This window comes from Natrix helvetica (genome assembly GCF_964273705.1).
Source record: "Natrix helvetica genome assembly, chromosome: 4".
NCBI classification, from domain to species: domain Eukaryota; kingdom Metazoa; phylum Chordata; class Lepidosauria; order Squamata; family Natricidae; genus Natrix; species Natrix helvetica.
The window spans coordinates 15,062,163-15,078,078 of NC_138550.1; the positions used below are offsets into that span (position 1 = coordinate 15,062,163).

Below are 15,916 nucleotides of genomic sequence, written 5' to 3' on the forward strand. Positions count from 1 at the left end.
ATTGCCATCATTGGTTGGTGACCCAATGCTTGTTAAAGTGTTGGATTAAGGTGAAGAGACATAAATTCGGGTCCAGCTGAATCATGGCAATTCACTGTGACTGTCTCAGTCTATACTCTACAAGGCGTTGTGGTGGAGATTCCTGTGTAAGCCATCTTCAGCTCCTTGAAGAAAGGCAGAGTATAAAACAAATCAATAAGGAGGATTAAGTAGAACAATTAATCAATGGAATAATGTGCCTCCAGAACTTGTAAATGCTGCAACACTGGAAGGTTTTAAGAAGATTGTCTGAAGTGGTGTAGAATTTCCTACCTAAGCAGGTGGTTGAACTAGAAGACCTCCAAGGTCTCTTCCAACTCTATTATTCTACTCTATCCAATAAGGAGGATCAATCACTGAATCCATACGTTACAGTGATCTATGGATTGCTTGTTGAATTAGTTACTATTGGCTGGCTTCACAAAACACGTTAAGCTAGGAACTATGGCTAAGTTGAACAATGTACTAAATGGTTAAAATAAAACGGAACAACTCACTACCGGTTCTGTGGCCATGGCTTGGTGGGCATGGCGTGGCGGGCGTGGCAGGGGAAGGATACTGTAAAATTTCCATTCCCACTCCATTCCAGGGAAAGGATACTGTAAACACTCCCTTCCCTCCCCACTCAAGGGGAAGGATACTGTAAAATCTCCATTCCCTCCCAATCAGCTGGGACCCGAGGAGACAGAGAATAGATGGGGGTGGGACCAGTCAGAGGTGGTATTTACTGGCTCTTTGCTATTCAAAATTTCCGCTACCTGTTTTCCAGAACTGGTCAGAACCTGCTGAATACCACCTCTGGCTTAGTGCAATGTGTAAAGTTAGTCAATTTGCTCCACTAAAATCAATGCGCTTTCAGAGAAAATGCTTTTAAGGCAGGATAATTCCTCTATTGTGACCTTTGTTTTGGAGATCTGAAATGAAGAACAAAGTCAGAAATTCACTTTGCCTATGCCAACCTGTGGTGTGATCATTGATTCCAGGCAATTTGCGCACATTACAAATGCAATAGAAATGAGAATTCCGTTTTGCAAATGTCCCTTTCTTGGGTGTTGAAAAGTAAGACAAATCGAAAAGTAAAGGGAATACATTCCGAGCTTAGAAGATGATTTCTATTTTAATTGTACCATGTTCTGGCATATTTATATACATATACACATGTAGCCACACAGAGAGAGACAGAAACGTAATAAAAGCCGAAGTTTTACTCCATTATAGCAATTTCAAAAATGAATAATATGAAGGGAAAATGTACAAGGTAACTTCCTTTAAAAAAAAACTTATCTCAAATGGCTATCTGAGCAGAAATTTAATCAGGCCTATTATAAAACACTTCTCAGGACAAGTATTGGTCATTCCTTGGGCCAAAAATACTTGCAAAGGAATTTTAAAAAGTTCATGATGTGTGAAATAGGCTCAGCGAGTAAAGGTTTGCAAACAAAGTACACTGGCTTTAGATTTGGCCAGACACCAAAGAGGCCCATGAAATCAGTGTCAGTTACTGATCCATGTTTGACATCTCTGTGATTTGATGTGTCTCTTCCAAGTATGACTTAATCCAGGTCTAATCCATAAAATGTAGACATACAAAATGGCACAGGAGCTGGGGCTATTCCCAACATTGCTAAATCTCACCCACCCAAAATATTCTCCAACAATTTTTTTAAAAAATACACATTTTTTGTATGTTATCTCTACAAATGTTGAGAGAGAGAGAGAGAGAGAGAGGAGGAGGGAGGGGAGGGGAGGAGAGAAGAGATAGGGGGTAGGAGGGGTTGTAGATAGATTGAGAGGCAGGTCACTTTTTATGAAAGAGAAGTGGTTTCACCATTCCGGCCAGTATCTTCGGAAGCTGGGCAGCTATCACTTCTGACATCATCTCCGGGAATTCAACACTCAGCGTCCGGGACTGAAGAAATGTGTTGAGACAGTATAAGTGAAGTTGCTTCACAAGCTATATTAAAATAAGAGGGAGAGGAGGGCACAGGGCAGAGATGGAAATTGCATCACATCTGGTCAAATGGTCCCTTGAGTCAAATGCCACATACATTGGGTAAACATGATGCCGACCAAAATGGGATTGCTTCAGGGGTGAAATCAACTTACCTTCGCTACTGGTTCTGAAATTGAGCGTGCACGGGCAACCTCTGCGTATGCGCAGAGTATTAAAAATTGGACGTGATGACGTCCGAGTGGGCGGGCGGAGCCTGCTACCAAGCACACCTCCAAAGGTAAGTAGAACAGCGAGGGGGGAGGAATCGGCTGTGCCATGTGATTTATATTAGCTAGAAAGCAGAAAATCCTGCTTTCTAGCTAATAGAAATTGTGCGTCACATCTGATCATCGGAAATACTGGTTCGCCCAAACCGTAGCATTTCACCCTGGAAATGCTTGTTGTAGAATAATGCCAGGTTTGTGATCTGTAAACCATGGTTTATTTTAATATTTTTTTTTAGCAAAGGATGACTTAGTGGGGTTGGGTGAAGAGAGCTGGTGTGATCTGAAAGAACTGCATGGCACTTTCCCATTTTGTTAATCGTTGATTGGCGAGTGGTAGTTTCTTAACAAAAATGTGTTAGATCTGACTCTACCAGTCCAAACTGACCACTGGGTAATTATATAATAAAATCATTTGTTCAATATGTATTTTATCAATCCGAAGTTGTAATAGCTTGATACAAACCCTAGAGTCATTTATTGTTGCTATTCTGCTTTAAATCTCAGTTATCTGATATCCAAACAAAGACTGATGAAAATTGAAGCTTATAATACTGAATCAACCCAACACAGCGTAGTTTAGGGAAGCATTTCTTAAACTCGGTAGCTTTGTGTGGACTTCAATTCCCAGGTGGCTGGAGAATTCAGTTGCCTAGATTGATAAATACTGGCTTAGGGATTTGTGTGAACTAAACCCATACGGTCATTTTCTGATTGAATCAGGGTTGGGCTTTTAAAGTTCCAGCAACGGGTTCCCTGCCGTGGCAGGGGGAACATTTTTTGCCCTCCCAGGCCTCCGGAGGCTTTTCTTGAGCCTCCAGGAGGGCAAAAACTGCTTCCCCTGGCTCTGGAGGCCCTACGGAAACGGTCTGTTTCGGGACTTCCGAACTTTGCGGTAGGCCCGTTTTTCACCTTCCCCAGGCTCTGGAGGTTTTCCTCAAGCCTCCGGGAGGGCAAAAGCTGCTACCCTGGGGCTCAGGAGGCCCTCCGGAGGCCGGAAATGGCCCGTTTCCAGACTTCCAGAACTTCCGGTAGGCCCGTTTGTTTGCCCTCCATGAGCCTCCATGAGGGCCCTGCACTTACCTTGCACGATTAACGGACTGCATGGAGACTCCTGGGAGGGGGGAGGGGGGTGGGGTGGGTGGGTTCGGACAGAATCCTAGCTAGAGGATCACCCAAATCCTTGCGAAACTCCAGCAACCCACCCCTGATATGAATCCAGAAAACCTCCCAAAAGTTATCGTTGAATTATATAAGAATGCAAGCAGAAGCCAGCCCTTGGACTGACTGAAATCACAGTATACAATTCCATTTGGAGCAAGAACATCATATGAATATAATATTATTCATCCCAACACTTGTTTTGGGCAAAGGGGAGATCAGGGGAAGTCAAGGGCCATGCTGCTCTGTGACTTACCACATTTTTCGGAGCATAAGATGCACCGGAGTATAAGACAGACCAAGATTTTGAAGAGGCAAATTAAAAAAAAGTTTTTGCACTCTGCACACCTCCCAAAAATGGCCCGGTTTTTTTTTGAAAAAACAGGTCCATTTTTTTAAATAAAAAAAGGGCATGCATAGCCTTTAGGAGGCTTGTAGAGTGCTCCTGGGGGCTGGCGCAGCCAAAAATGAGCAAAAAAACACCTAATTTTTCACAAAAACAGGTCCACTTTTTGTCAAAAAAGGGCATGCTCCTGGGAGCTGGTGGGGCGGAAATGAGCAAACAATGGCCTGGTTTTCACTCATTTGTGTCCTCCCCAGCCCCCAGAAGCACTCTAGAAGGCTCCTAAAGGCTATGCACGGCCATTTTGGTGAAGGAGGCAGGGTTTCTTGAGGCAAATAATGCTGTATTCAGTGTATAAGATGCACCCAGATTTTCTGAGGGAAAAAGGTGCGTCTTATACTCCGAAAAATACGGTACATGCCAAAGGGCATGCTCGCTGCAGAAACGGAACGAGGCCAGAACAAACGCTAAATATTCTACTTTGTTAATTCCATTTAACATTAATTAATGCCATGCAACTAAGTCCAGCTAAAATGATTACAAGCTGCCTAGCATGAGTGACCAGGAATAAATAAATAAATAATCTAATTAATCCTGGGATGACAGACCAGCAGGAATTCTCAGAGCAGTGGGCTACTGTAAATTGAGAAGTGGAATATACACTCTCAAAAGAATGCGATTGTGAATTACTTTTGCATTGCTGCTAGGAAAATTGCATGAGGTATCCAGGTAATTACCAGGTGTTGAGTTTAACTCAAGGGATTCTTAAAAAAAAAATCAGTTAAAAAAAAATAACTACAGTTAGTTTGGTTACTTTGCGTCTATTGAAGGATTCCCTAATTCGGTCACATTAAACATTGCAATCCAAAGATAACTGTGGGAATGAGCCACATCCAAGGTATTTGTGTTTTTGTGTAGCTCTCCAGTCTGGTCTTGGATTGTATGGTCTTCTCTGCAAACTGTAGAGTTTTCAACTTCCAGAATTGCAGCATTCTGGCCGGGAACTTCTGGAAGTTGAAGTCCACACATTTTATAGTTGCTAAAGCTGAGAAATGTTTCACTATAGCAAAAGTATACAGTCGTGCAGCTTCTCTTAGAAGAACAGCAGCGGTTGGGAGGTCCTTTGCAAAAGTTCATCTTGTGCACCAATTGCATCTATTCCAGTGTCCTGTTCATAGTTCACTGTTCATAGTTACTCGCACCTTACCTATCTCCAGAAAGCATTATTGCAATAACAATGCAATAATTATTATTGCATTATTACATTTACGCAAGAAAAACAAAATGCATAGGTACAGTATAGGTGGTACCTTGCTCAATAATAGTAACTGTGAGAGGGATCTTGGAGTCCTAGTGGACAACCACTTAAATATGAGCCAGCAGTGTGCAGCAGCTGCCAAAAAAGCCAACACAGTTCTAGGCTGCATCAACAGAGGGATAGAATCAAGATCACATGAAGTGTTAATACCACTTTATAATGCCTTGGTAAGGCCACACTTGGAATACTGCATTCAGTTTTGGTCGCCATGATGTAAAAAAGATGGTGAGACTCTAGAAAGAGTGCAGAGAAGAGCAACAAAGAGGATTAGGGGACTGGAGACTAAAACATATGAAGAACGGTTGCAGGAACTGGGTATGTCTAGTTTAATAGAAAGAAGGACTAGGGGAGACATGATAGCAGTGTTCCAATATCTCAGGGGTTGCCACAAAGAAGATGGAGTCAAGCTATTCTCCAAAGAACCTGAGGGCAGGAAAAGAAGCAATGGGTGGAAACTAATCAAGGAGAGAAGCAACTTAGAACTGAGGAGAAACTTCCTGACAGTTAGAACAATTAATCAGTGGAACAGCTTGCCTCCAGAAGTTGTGAATGCCCCAACACTGGAAGTCTTTAAGAAGATGTTGGATAGCCATTTGTCTGAAATGGTATAGGGTTTCCTGGCTAGGCAGGGGGTTAGACTAGAAGACCTCCAAGGTACCTTCCAACTCTGCTAGTGTATTGTATTGTATTGTGTATGTGTACTACATGGGCTTGCCTGTTGTGGCCCGCCAGCAGCCAGCAGAGCTGGCAGCAGATTCGGACAGTGAGGAGGTTGGGGAGGAACATGGGCCAGTCCTGGAGTCTGGGGAAGGCTCTGATGAGGGCTCTGTGTCAGAGGGAGAGAGGAGGCCAGAGCCATATGCCAGTTATCAGCTGCCTTCAGAGTCAGACATCAGTGAGGCAGATGAACAGCTGGAGCGTGTTCCCAGTGTGCGGATGCAGAGTTGCCAGACAAAGGGAACAACTAAAGAACAGGGCTCAACTTGGAAGTAAGGCCACAGGTGGATGATGAATGGCCCCTCCCAGAGGAAATAAAAGAGGAGCAAGGGGAGTGGAGTTTGCAGGAGACAATTAGTTCGCTTAATTGGTTCATGACTCTCCGAGACTCCTTGCCAGGTTTTGCAGATATCAGCCTGTCAGCTCTCCAAGCCAGAGAAGGTCTGTGACTGTAAATCCTCCCTTGAAAGACTTTGCTGGATGTGAATGAGCAGAATTCACAGTAAATTAATAAAAGGGTTTTTTGTCAGGACAAGAAGTTTGCTTCATGCTCTTGGGAAGCCTAGGTCAGAACAGTGCCCTTCAATAGTATCCAAAATCTTCAACTGATTGAGGCTTTTAGCGGAGGCATAGTGAACTAAAAAGGAGAACTGATGATTGCTTAGACCAAGGAACCAGTGAATAAAGAGGTTCCTTGAAATCTCTCTGGATTAAAAGAGGATGTGATATTGTCCACATGTACTCCAGGCAGATGCTCCTTGCAGGAAAGGGCAGATTAGTGGTTTTCTGTGGGTTCGAGCACTAGATTACAGAAGCAACAATCTTGTTTGCAACTGTGACAGAGAAATTTTTAATCGTAAATTTAAGAATTTAAAGCACCTGAAATAAAGAGCAAAAACCAAAATAAGATTTTGATCTTATAAATGAGCAAAGCGTCTGGTTAAAATTGGAGCATCAAAACTTTTACAATGAGATTTTGGAATTAGCTATAAAGAACAAACACTTTCTTGTGGGAAATAGATCCTGTTTTGATTTTTACAAAAGGTAACAGAAATAAGCAATTGCATGACTTTCAGAAATTGGACACTAGAGTGGACTAAAGTTTACACTAAAGAAAACATTTATATGCCTGTAAAATGTTGCAAAACAACAGTAAAAATACTGAAGGAAATCATCAAAGAATGGGATCAGAAAATAGTCACAATGCCAACAATGTTGGTAATGAAGTCTGCTTCTATGGATAGACTATGTTCAAAAGATGCTCTTAAAGAAATGGCAGATGTAGAACAAATTTTATCTGACAAAATGGAAATAGAACTGAAAATAGATTTACAATTGACAGGCCAAGAGAATAAGGATGAGAAACGTAGCTTCGGCCTGGTCTACCCAATGCGAAGAGGAAACATGCCGGCAATTTGGGGATTGGCGTCAAGTTGGCCATGCCCACCCAGTTGGCCACACCCACCCAGTCGGCCACACCCATCCAATCAGCCACACCCACCCAGTCGGCCACACCCAGCCAGCCCCCCAAGGTCGACCACAGCCTTGATGTGGCCCTTAATGAAATTGAGTTTGACACCCCTGCTCTAGAGTATCGGATGATCTGGCACAAAACAAGAGTAATATCCCAGCTTTCAAGATAGTACAAAATTATATTACATCCTTATAATATACATAATTTTAAAAGAAAACTTACATCATGCATGGAGTCCATAAGCTTTGTGAGCTGGTAGAAACGTTGAGAACTGGCTACAACCCCTTTCTGTCTCAGTCCAATTGCTTTGACCAGCTCTCTGATATAACTGGATCTCATATCATCAAACTGATTTTGGCTTCTGAGTCCTTCCAAAGGAACTGCATTTTGGGGGAGGGGAGGGACAAAAAATATTTCACCTCTCAGGTTCAAATTTCAAACAACAGAAATATACCGTTCAGTATATTCAGATTCTTAGCTGTCCAGGGTCAAGGCCATCTCCATGGCAAGGGCCAGCGGGAGTGACTTCTGTGACTCGTGAAATTGCTTTGTTGGGGAATGGGCCTGGTGACACACCTTGGGGGGGAGGGGCAAACAGGGTCCGAGGCAAGGCGTGAACTGAGCGGGGTCAGAGCTGGGTTCACTCAGGTTGTGCCGACATCGCGCTCCGAATAAACAACTGGGCTTTTCTTGCAAAATGCGCAAAGCGCGTGCGCAGCAAACCAGCAGTAACGCCGGCAGCAACCCATCCCTGTTTAGGGGGAAATAGACCTCGCAACACCTCCTTGTATTTTTTAAATAGATGTATATATATTTTTAGTCTTCTTGAAACGCTTTGTTTTGGGTGAATCATAAGATTGCAGATGCAAGCATCCTTCCATCCATCTGCCGACCCTCTGCTTTTGGCTCAGGTATTTTTCAGACAGAAAGCTGAGCCAAGGCCCATATTTCTGCTGCTGGGATGCTTGCCTTGACTTTGTTTCACTGTGTTAACTCTGGCAGGCTACTTTCCTTTCTTCACATTTGCTCAAGTCTAAATAAAACAGGATAATCTTAGAGCAGGGGTGTCAAACTGGACTTCTCTGTGGTCGGCCAGAGGGAAGACAGGACCGACGCCTCCTGCAGCACCCTGCTGGCCAAAATGGGGAATAGGGGGCACATGGACGTCCCGTGCCCTGTTTTTAGCCTGGATGGCCTCCTGCAGCACTTTGCCAACCAAAACCACATGCCCAGTTTTGGTGGGCGGGGTGCTGCAGGAGGCTGTCCAGGCCGAAAACGGGGCACGGGAGACACACGTGGGCCCCCCATGCCCCATTTTGGCCTGCAGAGTGCTGCAGGAGGCCATCCAGGCCAAATATGAGTTTTGGCTGCCAGAGGCATCGCAGGCCGGTACTTTGCTATTTCCAGGCCAGCCCTGTGGGCCTTGAGTTTGACACCCCTGTCTTAGAGAGAGATGAACTGATCAGCGGATGCTTTTCACAGGACTTCTGCACGCAACAGGCCAGCCCCACAACAGGATGCTGTAATGTTATTGAAAACTCTTGCTTCTTTTCATCCAGGCACCTGGTTCAGTGAGACGGGTACAACCCAGCAACAATTTGCACAAAGAAAAAAGAAAGGGGGGGGGCAGATGTGGCTTACTTGTATTCAGGAGGAGCAGGGCTTTCATGCAAAGGAACTCTTCACAGCTTACTTGTAGCTTGACAAACTCTTGTGGAATTTGCCACATGGACAGGCACAGGGAATAGAACGATGATTCTTTCATCCTCTGTCTTATGCATCACCCAGAAGAGAAAAGCCAAAGCTAACAAATTAAGTATCAAGCCTGTGGGGTACTTTAAGGTGCTCACTTTGCAATATAGCACTACTTGGAATAAAAATTCTTATAGCAAGCCAGAATCAGGATTCAGTGACAAGAAAGCTGAGCTGGGAAGATTGTCTTAAACCAACTTTTTCTAACCTGGAGAAACAGTCTTCTTTCTTGGTGAAGAGGCTGCCTTATCCATTCTTGTAGGTCTCAAGCTTGTTTACCTACATACTGTAGAGCCTCATTCTCAGGTTAGTAATAACCCAAAAGCTTAGAGTTATAAAGATAGAGGTACCCCTCAACTTACAACTGTTTGTCAGTGAGTGTTCAACATTTACAAAGGCACCCCAAAAAAGTGACTTACGAACATTTTTCACACTTAATCCAAGTATTTATGTGATCAAAATTTTGCTCAAGGGTAAATTGAGAGTTGCTAATACATTGCAGGAAACAAATCAGAATAAGTACACATCTAATAAAATAAGAAGAATTTAAATTCAATCTAGAAATTGAATAAATTGAATAAAAGTTAAAGTTAAATATATAAACTTTTGGTTAGTTCCAATTTACTTTTCATATTTTTACATTTTCTGAAAACATTTTGTAGTCCCTTGTGCCTATTGTGCCTAGCGAATAACATAGACATACTGGAAGTTGTAGTATCAACATATTAGAGGTAGGTTTTTGTTCTGACCCAGCTCCACAAACACGACAAAGCCTCTCAAGTTAGCTCAAAGATTCCTTTATTAGGAATGCCAGCAGCCCCGTCAAAAAGCTTCTCTCTCACAGCAGACTAACAAGTCTGTCAAGCAGGGAGATGAATAATTGTCTGCCACATCTATTCATCTCCGCCCCCCTGCCTTTTATCCTCAGAGCTAGAGTGGGGTTCCGCTAGCAGCGATGGCTCTTCCGTCCCAAGGATCAGCCCACAGATTTCCACTGTTCTCCTCTCCTCTGCCTTCTGCACAGCCGCACATCATGTACTGGACCCAGCTGTTCCTCCTCTTCCTCATCAGCCACCTCCAGACCTGGGAGCTGTTGACTCTCCATCTGAGGGCTGATGAAAGGCCCAGGCTCTGCCTCTCTCTCTCTCTCTCTGACAACTCCATTCCCTCTTCCGCCTCAGACCTCTCAGGTCGTCTTCATGCAGACCCTGACTCCCACGCCTCCTCCTCATCTCAGGGGCCGGAGGCCAACAGGCCCACAATAGTTATTTATACAAGCTCTGCTTACTTGACGTATGTATATCTTTGTATACATAATATTCTGTCATTTTGTGTAGGAGCAATACAGTAATGAGCTGCATCAGAAGAGGACCAACAAAGAAACAGTTGGGATGCTGAAGATCATTCATCTCAACTGGGCTATGCAACAAGGCTAATTCTGAGTGATACTGCCTTTTAACTACAAGAATCTGAGCTGTACTCAGATCTAGCCATTATGTTGAAGAGGTTTCTATGACTTGAAGATACTTTTATTAGAATAACAAGAGTTGGAAAGGACCTTAGAGGTCTTCTAGTCCAACCCTCTGTTCAAGGAGAAAACCCTACACCCTTTCAGACAAATGGTTGTCCAATCTCTTTTTAAAATCCTCCAGGGTTGGAGCCCCCACAACTTCTGGAGGCAAGTAGTTCCACTGATTAATTGTTCTAACTGACAGGAAATTTCTCTTTAGTTCTAGGTTGCTTCTCTCCTTGATTATTTTCCATCCATTGCTTCTTATCCTGCTCTCAAGTACTTTGGAGAATAGGTTGACCCCCTCTTCTTTGCAGCAACCCCTTGGATATTGGAACACTGCTGTCATGTCTCCCCTAGTCCTTCTTTTCATTAAATTATACATACCCAATTTTTTAAACTGTTCTTCCTATGTTTTAGCCTCCAGTTCCCTAATCATCTTTGTTGACCTTCTCTGCACTCTTTCTAAAGTTAAGCAAGTTCCCTCACCAGAATCTCTCCTGGTCTGAGCCAGTCAATGATCAATGCACTGCACATAAGCTGCTCATAGGAGCATTACACAATTAATATGATAACGCATCAAAATCAAAATCACTTCCAAAACCTACATAGCCATGTACTTACATCCCAGTCCACTAATTTAAAACTGCTCTGTGCTAATGAAACAGCTAAAACATTGATCAAACTACCACCTCAATGAAAACTCTGCTTTATTTGTCTCAATAGTTCCTTGTCATGATAATAGTTCCCTAATTCCTAATACACTCTTAATATTACTCTGGAGACTGAATTATTTTAATGACAATGCTGTCCTCTTAAACCATTTCAGATACTTAGAGCTACAACTTGGGAGAAAGAATATATGAATAAGGAAAGCAAGAGAAAAATCTAACATTAATAAGGATTTTGGTTGTTTTTATTGGAATACCATTGTTTATCTTTTATTTTGAACTGTTGGCCCCATTTATAGTTTTATAAATACAAAAACACACTATTGAAAAAAAAGATCATGTACAACACCATGAAGCATACTTACTCATTTAATATTAGATCAGGAGCAAAGTACAACATTTGACCACTGACATGCTTATATGATCTCCATCCCATCGCGAAGACCATTAGACTCATCCATGAATACTGGATAAGAGTTATCTGGTCATCAATATGTAAGTTCCGGAATCCTAGAAAGGAAAAAAAAGGAAGAGGGATGCTAAATATGTAATCAGATTTTGTCACATTTTTGGTTTACTATCATGTATGACAAGAAGGCTCCCCTCACTTAGCATAGACTAGGCCAGAGTTTCAGTATTGGCAACTTTAAGATATGTGGACTTCAACTCCCAGAATTCCCTAGCCATGATGCTGGGGGAGTTGAATCTTCTGGTTGTTGAAGACTACATACCTTAAAACGGCCAAAGCAGTATTGTTACCCCAGAAGAAGTTACACATACTTAGTGTTCTGACCTAGGCTTCCTGATACACTAAAAAGCACACACTTAGTCCCCAAAACCCTCTTTTTATTTCAACGGCTGTGAATTATGTTCATTCACAGCCCTTAATGAGTCACAAATAGTTTGTAAAGAGTCCAACAGAAGTCTGCCAAAGTCTTTTGGGATAAGGCTGATAAGAACCCACCTTTATCTCCCTTGAAATGCTGCCAAATACCTAATTGGCTATTAGCTTGCAAGGGCACATGGAGCAAAGAGTAAAAAAGGAGCTTCAGATTTATACCGACCAGAACGAACGAAGTTGCTTCCTGCAAAGGCTCACATGCCTTTGCTCCTCCTTTATGTCTTATGGGAGGGGCCAATCAACTCTAAGCCTTACTCCCAAATCATCACATTTGTCTTAACTGTTCTTGCCTTCTGGCAGCTCTGCCCATGAGTGCACGCCCTGGAAACAGGTTCCCCATTCCTCTGCCTCGCTGATGTCCGACTTTGGAGGCTCCAGAGGCAGCACATAACTCCCAGATGGCCCTGGCCCCCTCATTGCCTCCGATGCAGAGCCCTCGTCTGAGCCTTCCCCAGACTCCAGGACTGGCCCATGTTCCTCCCCAACCTGCGGACCACAATACTTAGGAAATAAGAGGGCCAAACTATAATCTCCTTTTTCTCCTGGCTCAGAATTCATTCAGAAAGAAGTAATTAGGGTGCAGCTGAGAGTGACATTAAATCCAGGAATCCACGAATCAACAGGAAACAATCAAGTTATATTGTATAATTAAAAATGGCATCTTTTAGTCACCCCCAACTCCTACATAAGATGTCTCCTCTAGTTATTCTGATTCACATTTAATGCTTGCAAATATGAAATGGCAAGCAAGTTTTTACTACAGTTAGCAATGATGTTTCTTCAAACATCTAATATGTGACTTAACTGTTTTGGCAAAGTTGTATTGTAAGCAGAATTCATTCTTCAAGACAAATTTAATCCTTCAATTCTTTACTTATTCACAGCAGCAATCGGAAAAGAAACGAAGGTGAACAAATGAAGGCAAATGGGGCTAAGATGTGATATTTTCCCATCATTGTTCTAAAGTAAATTATATAATCAAAGTCAAACAGTCATATGTAGATTTCCAAAAACCTAACTCACCCCACCTAACAGCACTCTATATATACCTACTGTTGTATTAATAAAACATCTGAAACATAACAATACTTTATAAGGATATCTTTTACTAGCTTAGATTTTAAATCCTTGAAGTTTTTGAAAACATTGTCTTGGCTCAAATCACTAAGTGTTTCATGTAAGCCAAAATATGGACTAGAACATTTAAATTCAACCCATCAAGATTCTGTTTACTGGCCCTGCATTTTAACATTTATATCACCCTGGCTATAACTCCTGTCATCCTTATCCATCATGTCAACTAGCCACAGTGGGTGCTGGCAATGGGAATTCTTATCCAACTTACGCAGTTTAGAAAACTGCCCTTTATCAAAAGCTGAGCGATGTTATCCAGAGAAAGTATTACCATTATCAGCCCTGTTTGTGGGATTCTATTAAATGCTACTTTTAAAACTTGTTATCAGAAGGTAATATTTAACAATCACTGAAATCTGCCAGTCTTCCCGCTTCACTCTTAATACTGAAAATGGAAAAATGCAGAACACACAGATAAAAGATCAGAGAAGGTATGGAAAGACTCAATATGAGAAAAGCAATCAGATAGTACTCCAAGATCAGTGACTCCAACCACCAGCTGCAACTTCCCTATTTCTGCTCAAAATCTTGGGACATCCATCTGTTATAATATTCACAACTGGGAGAGACATGGGAACAAGGTCAGCCAATGAATAGGCATGGCAATGTTCAAATGTTCAATCTTTATTTTTTCAAGACTGCTTTATTATTGTTCTAGACAATTTAACAAAATGAAGAAGCTTTTTAAAATAAATGCTTGATCTGAAGAAGCCCAGTGCTATTGTATCTTCTTTTAAATAGCAGAGAATAACGTATACTTCCAGAAAGCCACATCAATTTTAACAGCATCTGTACAAGTATAGTTTGAAATGTAACACCACAGTGTATATCGTCTGTACTGTTTGCTGTAAGGAGGCAAATTGCTGGGAGGCAGAGACAGATTCCCCCCCCCCTCTTGTTTTCCTCCCCCAAAACTAGGTGCCTCTTATACATCAGAGCGTCTTATACTCTGGAAAATACGGTACCTAACTCTTTTTCTCCTTTCTTCCCAGACTTGATCTCTTGGCTTACCTTTATGTAGAACCCAAAATGTAATTTTATGCATATATAAATATAAATATATTAGAAATAATATTTTATTTTAATATTTTACCTCACCTTTATGTAGAACCCAAAATGTAATTTTATGTATATATAAATATAAATATATTAGAAATAATATTTTATTTTTCGTTTTAAAAAACCCAATTTATTATGACATCCAATGATTCTTCAACATTCTTCACAAACAGCATTGCTCAGAACTGCACACAGGGCCCTGAAAACAATGGAACTAGGTGATACAAATTCCAACATCAAAAGATCCTTCTTACCTGGTAATGACTTGGACCACTTGACTACAGAGAGGAGTTGCCTCTCGCACAAGTGATTGAGGCTGGTCAACAAAGCACTTGGAGTTTCTGGTTTTGTGTTATCATAACCTGCGTAGACAACTTCTGGCTCAATGCTTTGTAAGACAGTGATCAGTGGAGGGATAAATTGAACGTCTTGACTCGGTGAAAAAGAAAGCCTCTGCACCAACGTTTGGCTTTCATTTGGAAGGGCTGCTGGCTGTTGGAGTGCGACAACATCTAAGGTTCTTAGCATTTTGACCTTATTAAACTTCTTAAACTTTCGACCTGCAATCCAAGGATACAGGGATGTCAGAAGAAACATAAGCACAAAGCAAATAAAATGTCGCACGATCTATAGAAAATGCCATTTAGTTCAATAAGCAAGGTATTGACATCATCACCATGCACTTTAAAAGTGGACCAAATGCCCTAAGCTCTGGTTAATAATAAACCAAGCCAGGATATCTCCTGGGTTTATCTCATAGTTTTCCCCAGTGGTGGGTTGCTCCTACCATCGCTACCGGTACATTGCTCGTGGTCTGTTCATGCACACGTTGGATGTGCACTGCGCATGCATGCACACTCCACCACTCCTGCAACACTCAACTTCTCATTAGAGGTTGCACGCTATGCTCACATGCGCAATTGGCCCAGTTGCTTCAAAAACAGGTATGGAACGTGTGCGGGCAGGTGGGCCAAACGAGCCACCATACCGGTACAGTGGCCGCTGCTCCCGACTCCTAATGGTACGGTCATACCAGGCTGTACCGGCCAGAATCCACCACTGGTTAGCCCCTTGTCTCAACTTATCTGTGAATCCACAGCCATCTCCTTCTCTCTGTTTGAAACTTACCTGGTGCAAATAGCTATGATGAGAAAAGGATGGTGCTAGGGGACTCTGCAGGAACTGCATGGTGGATGAACATGATTAACAATGGTTGCTTACCTCTTGAGCATTTAATATTCTATTATTGTCAATGGAACCAGGAAAGTTGAAGAGGATACATCTAACATTGGCCACTCCGAAGGACATTTTTATTTTATCTATTTTTTGATGTCCACTGTCATCAGGAGTTCCCCAGGCTGGTTATTGCTGAGGGTTTTTTTGGGGGGAAATTAAAGGCCACCTGCATCCCAATTGCAGAAGCTAACGTAGACACATTCTGTTCACAGATTGAGAATATGGAATAGCAACCAATAATCTTGGTTTAGAATGCAAAGTCAACAGCTATAGTCAACATGAATAACCTTGTCAGCTGTTGGAAACTAAAGCTCAGCAACATTTAAGGACCAAAGAGTCTCAATCCTTGGAGAAAGTTTGTGCACTCCCATCACACATGTAGTA

At 42.2% G+C, this 15,916-nt stretch overlaps 1 protein-coding gene across 2 annotated transcripts in view; it reads right to left on the reverse strand.

The window, feature by feature from the left end:
* Positions 1 to 1,137: 1,137 nt before the first annotated feature.
* The window catches only part of PGR (progesterone receptor), a 99,357-nt gene continuing 84,578 nt past the window's right edge, over positions 1,138 to 15,916 (reverse strand). Inside the window, exons 4-8 of one of the 2 annotated variants that reach the window (XM_081951234.1) lie at positions 14,551 to 14,856; positions 11,568 to 11,712; positions 8,911 to 9,041; positions 7,492 to 7,649; positions 1,138 to 1,948 (exon numbers count right to left, since the gene is read on the reverse strand). In XM_081951234.1, coding sequence (XP_081807360.1) covers positions 1,838 to 1,948; positions 7,492 to 7,649; positions 8,911 to 9,041; positions 11,568 to 11,712; positions 14,551 to 14,856 — 851 coding nt within the window. In that variant the 3' untranslated portion in view covers positions 1,138 to 1,837. Of the gene's footprint in view, positions 1,994 to 7,491; positions 7,650 to 8,910; positions 9,042 to 11,567; positions 11,713 to 14,550; positions 14,857 to 15,916 lie in introns of both variants that reach the window. The other variant, XM_081951233.1, reaches the window with a different exon arrangement.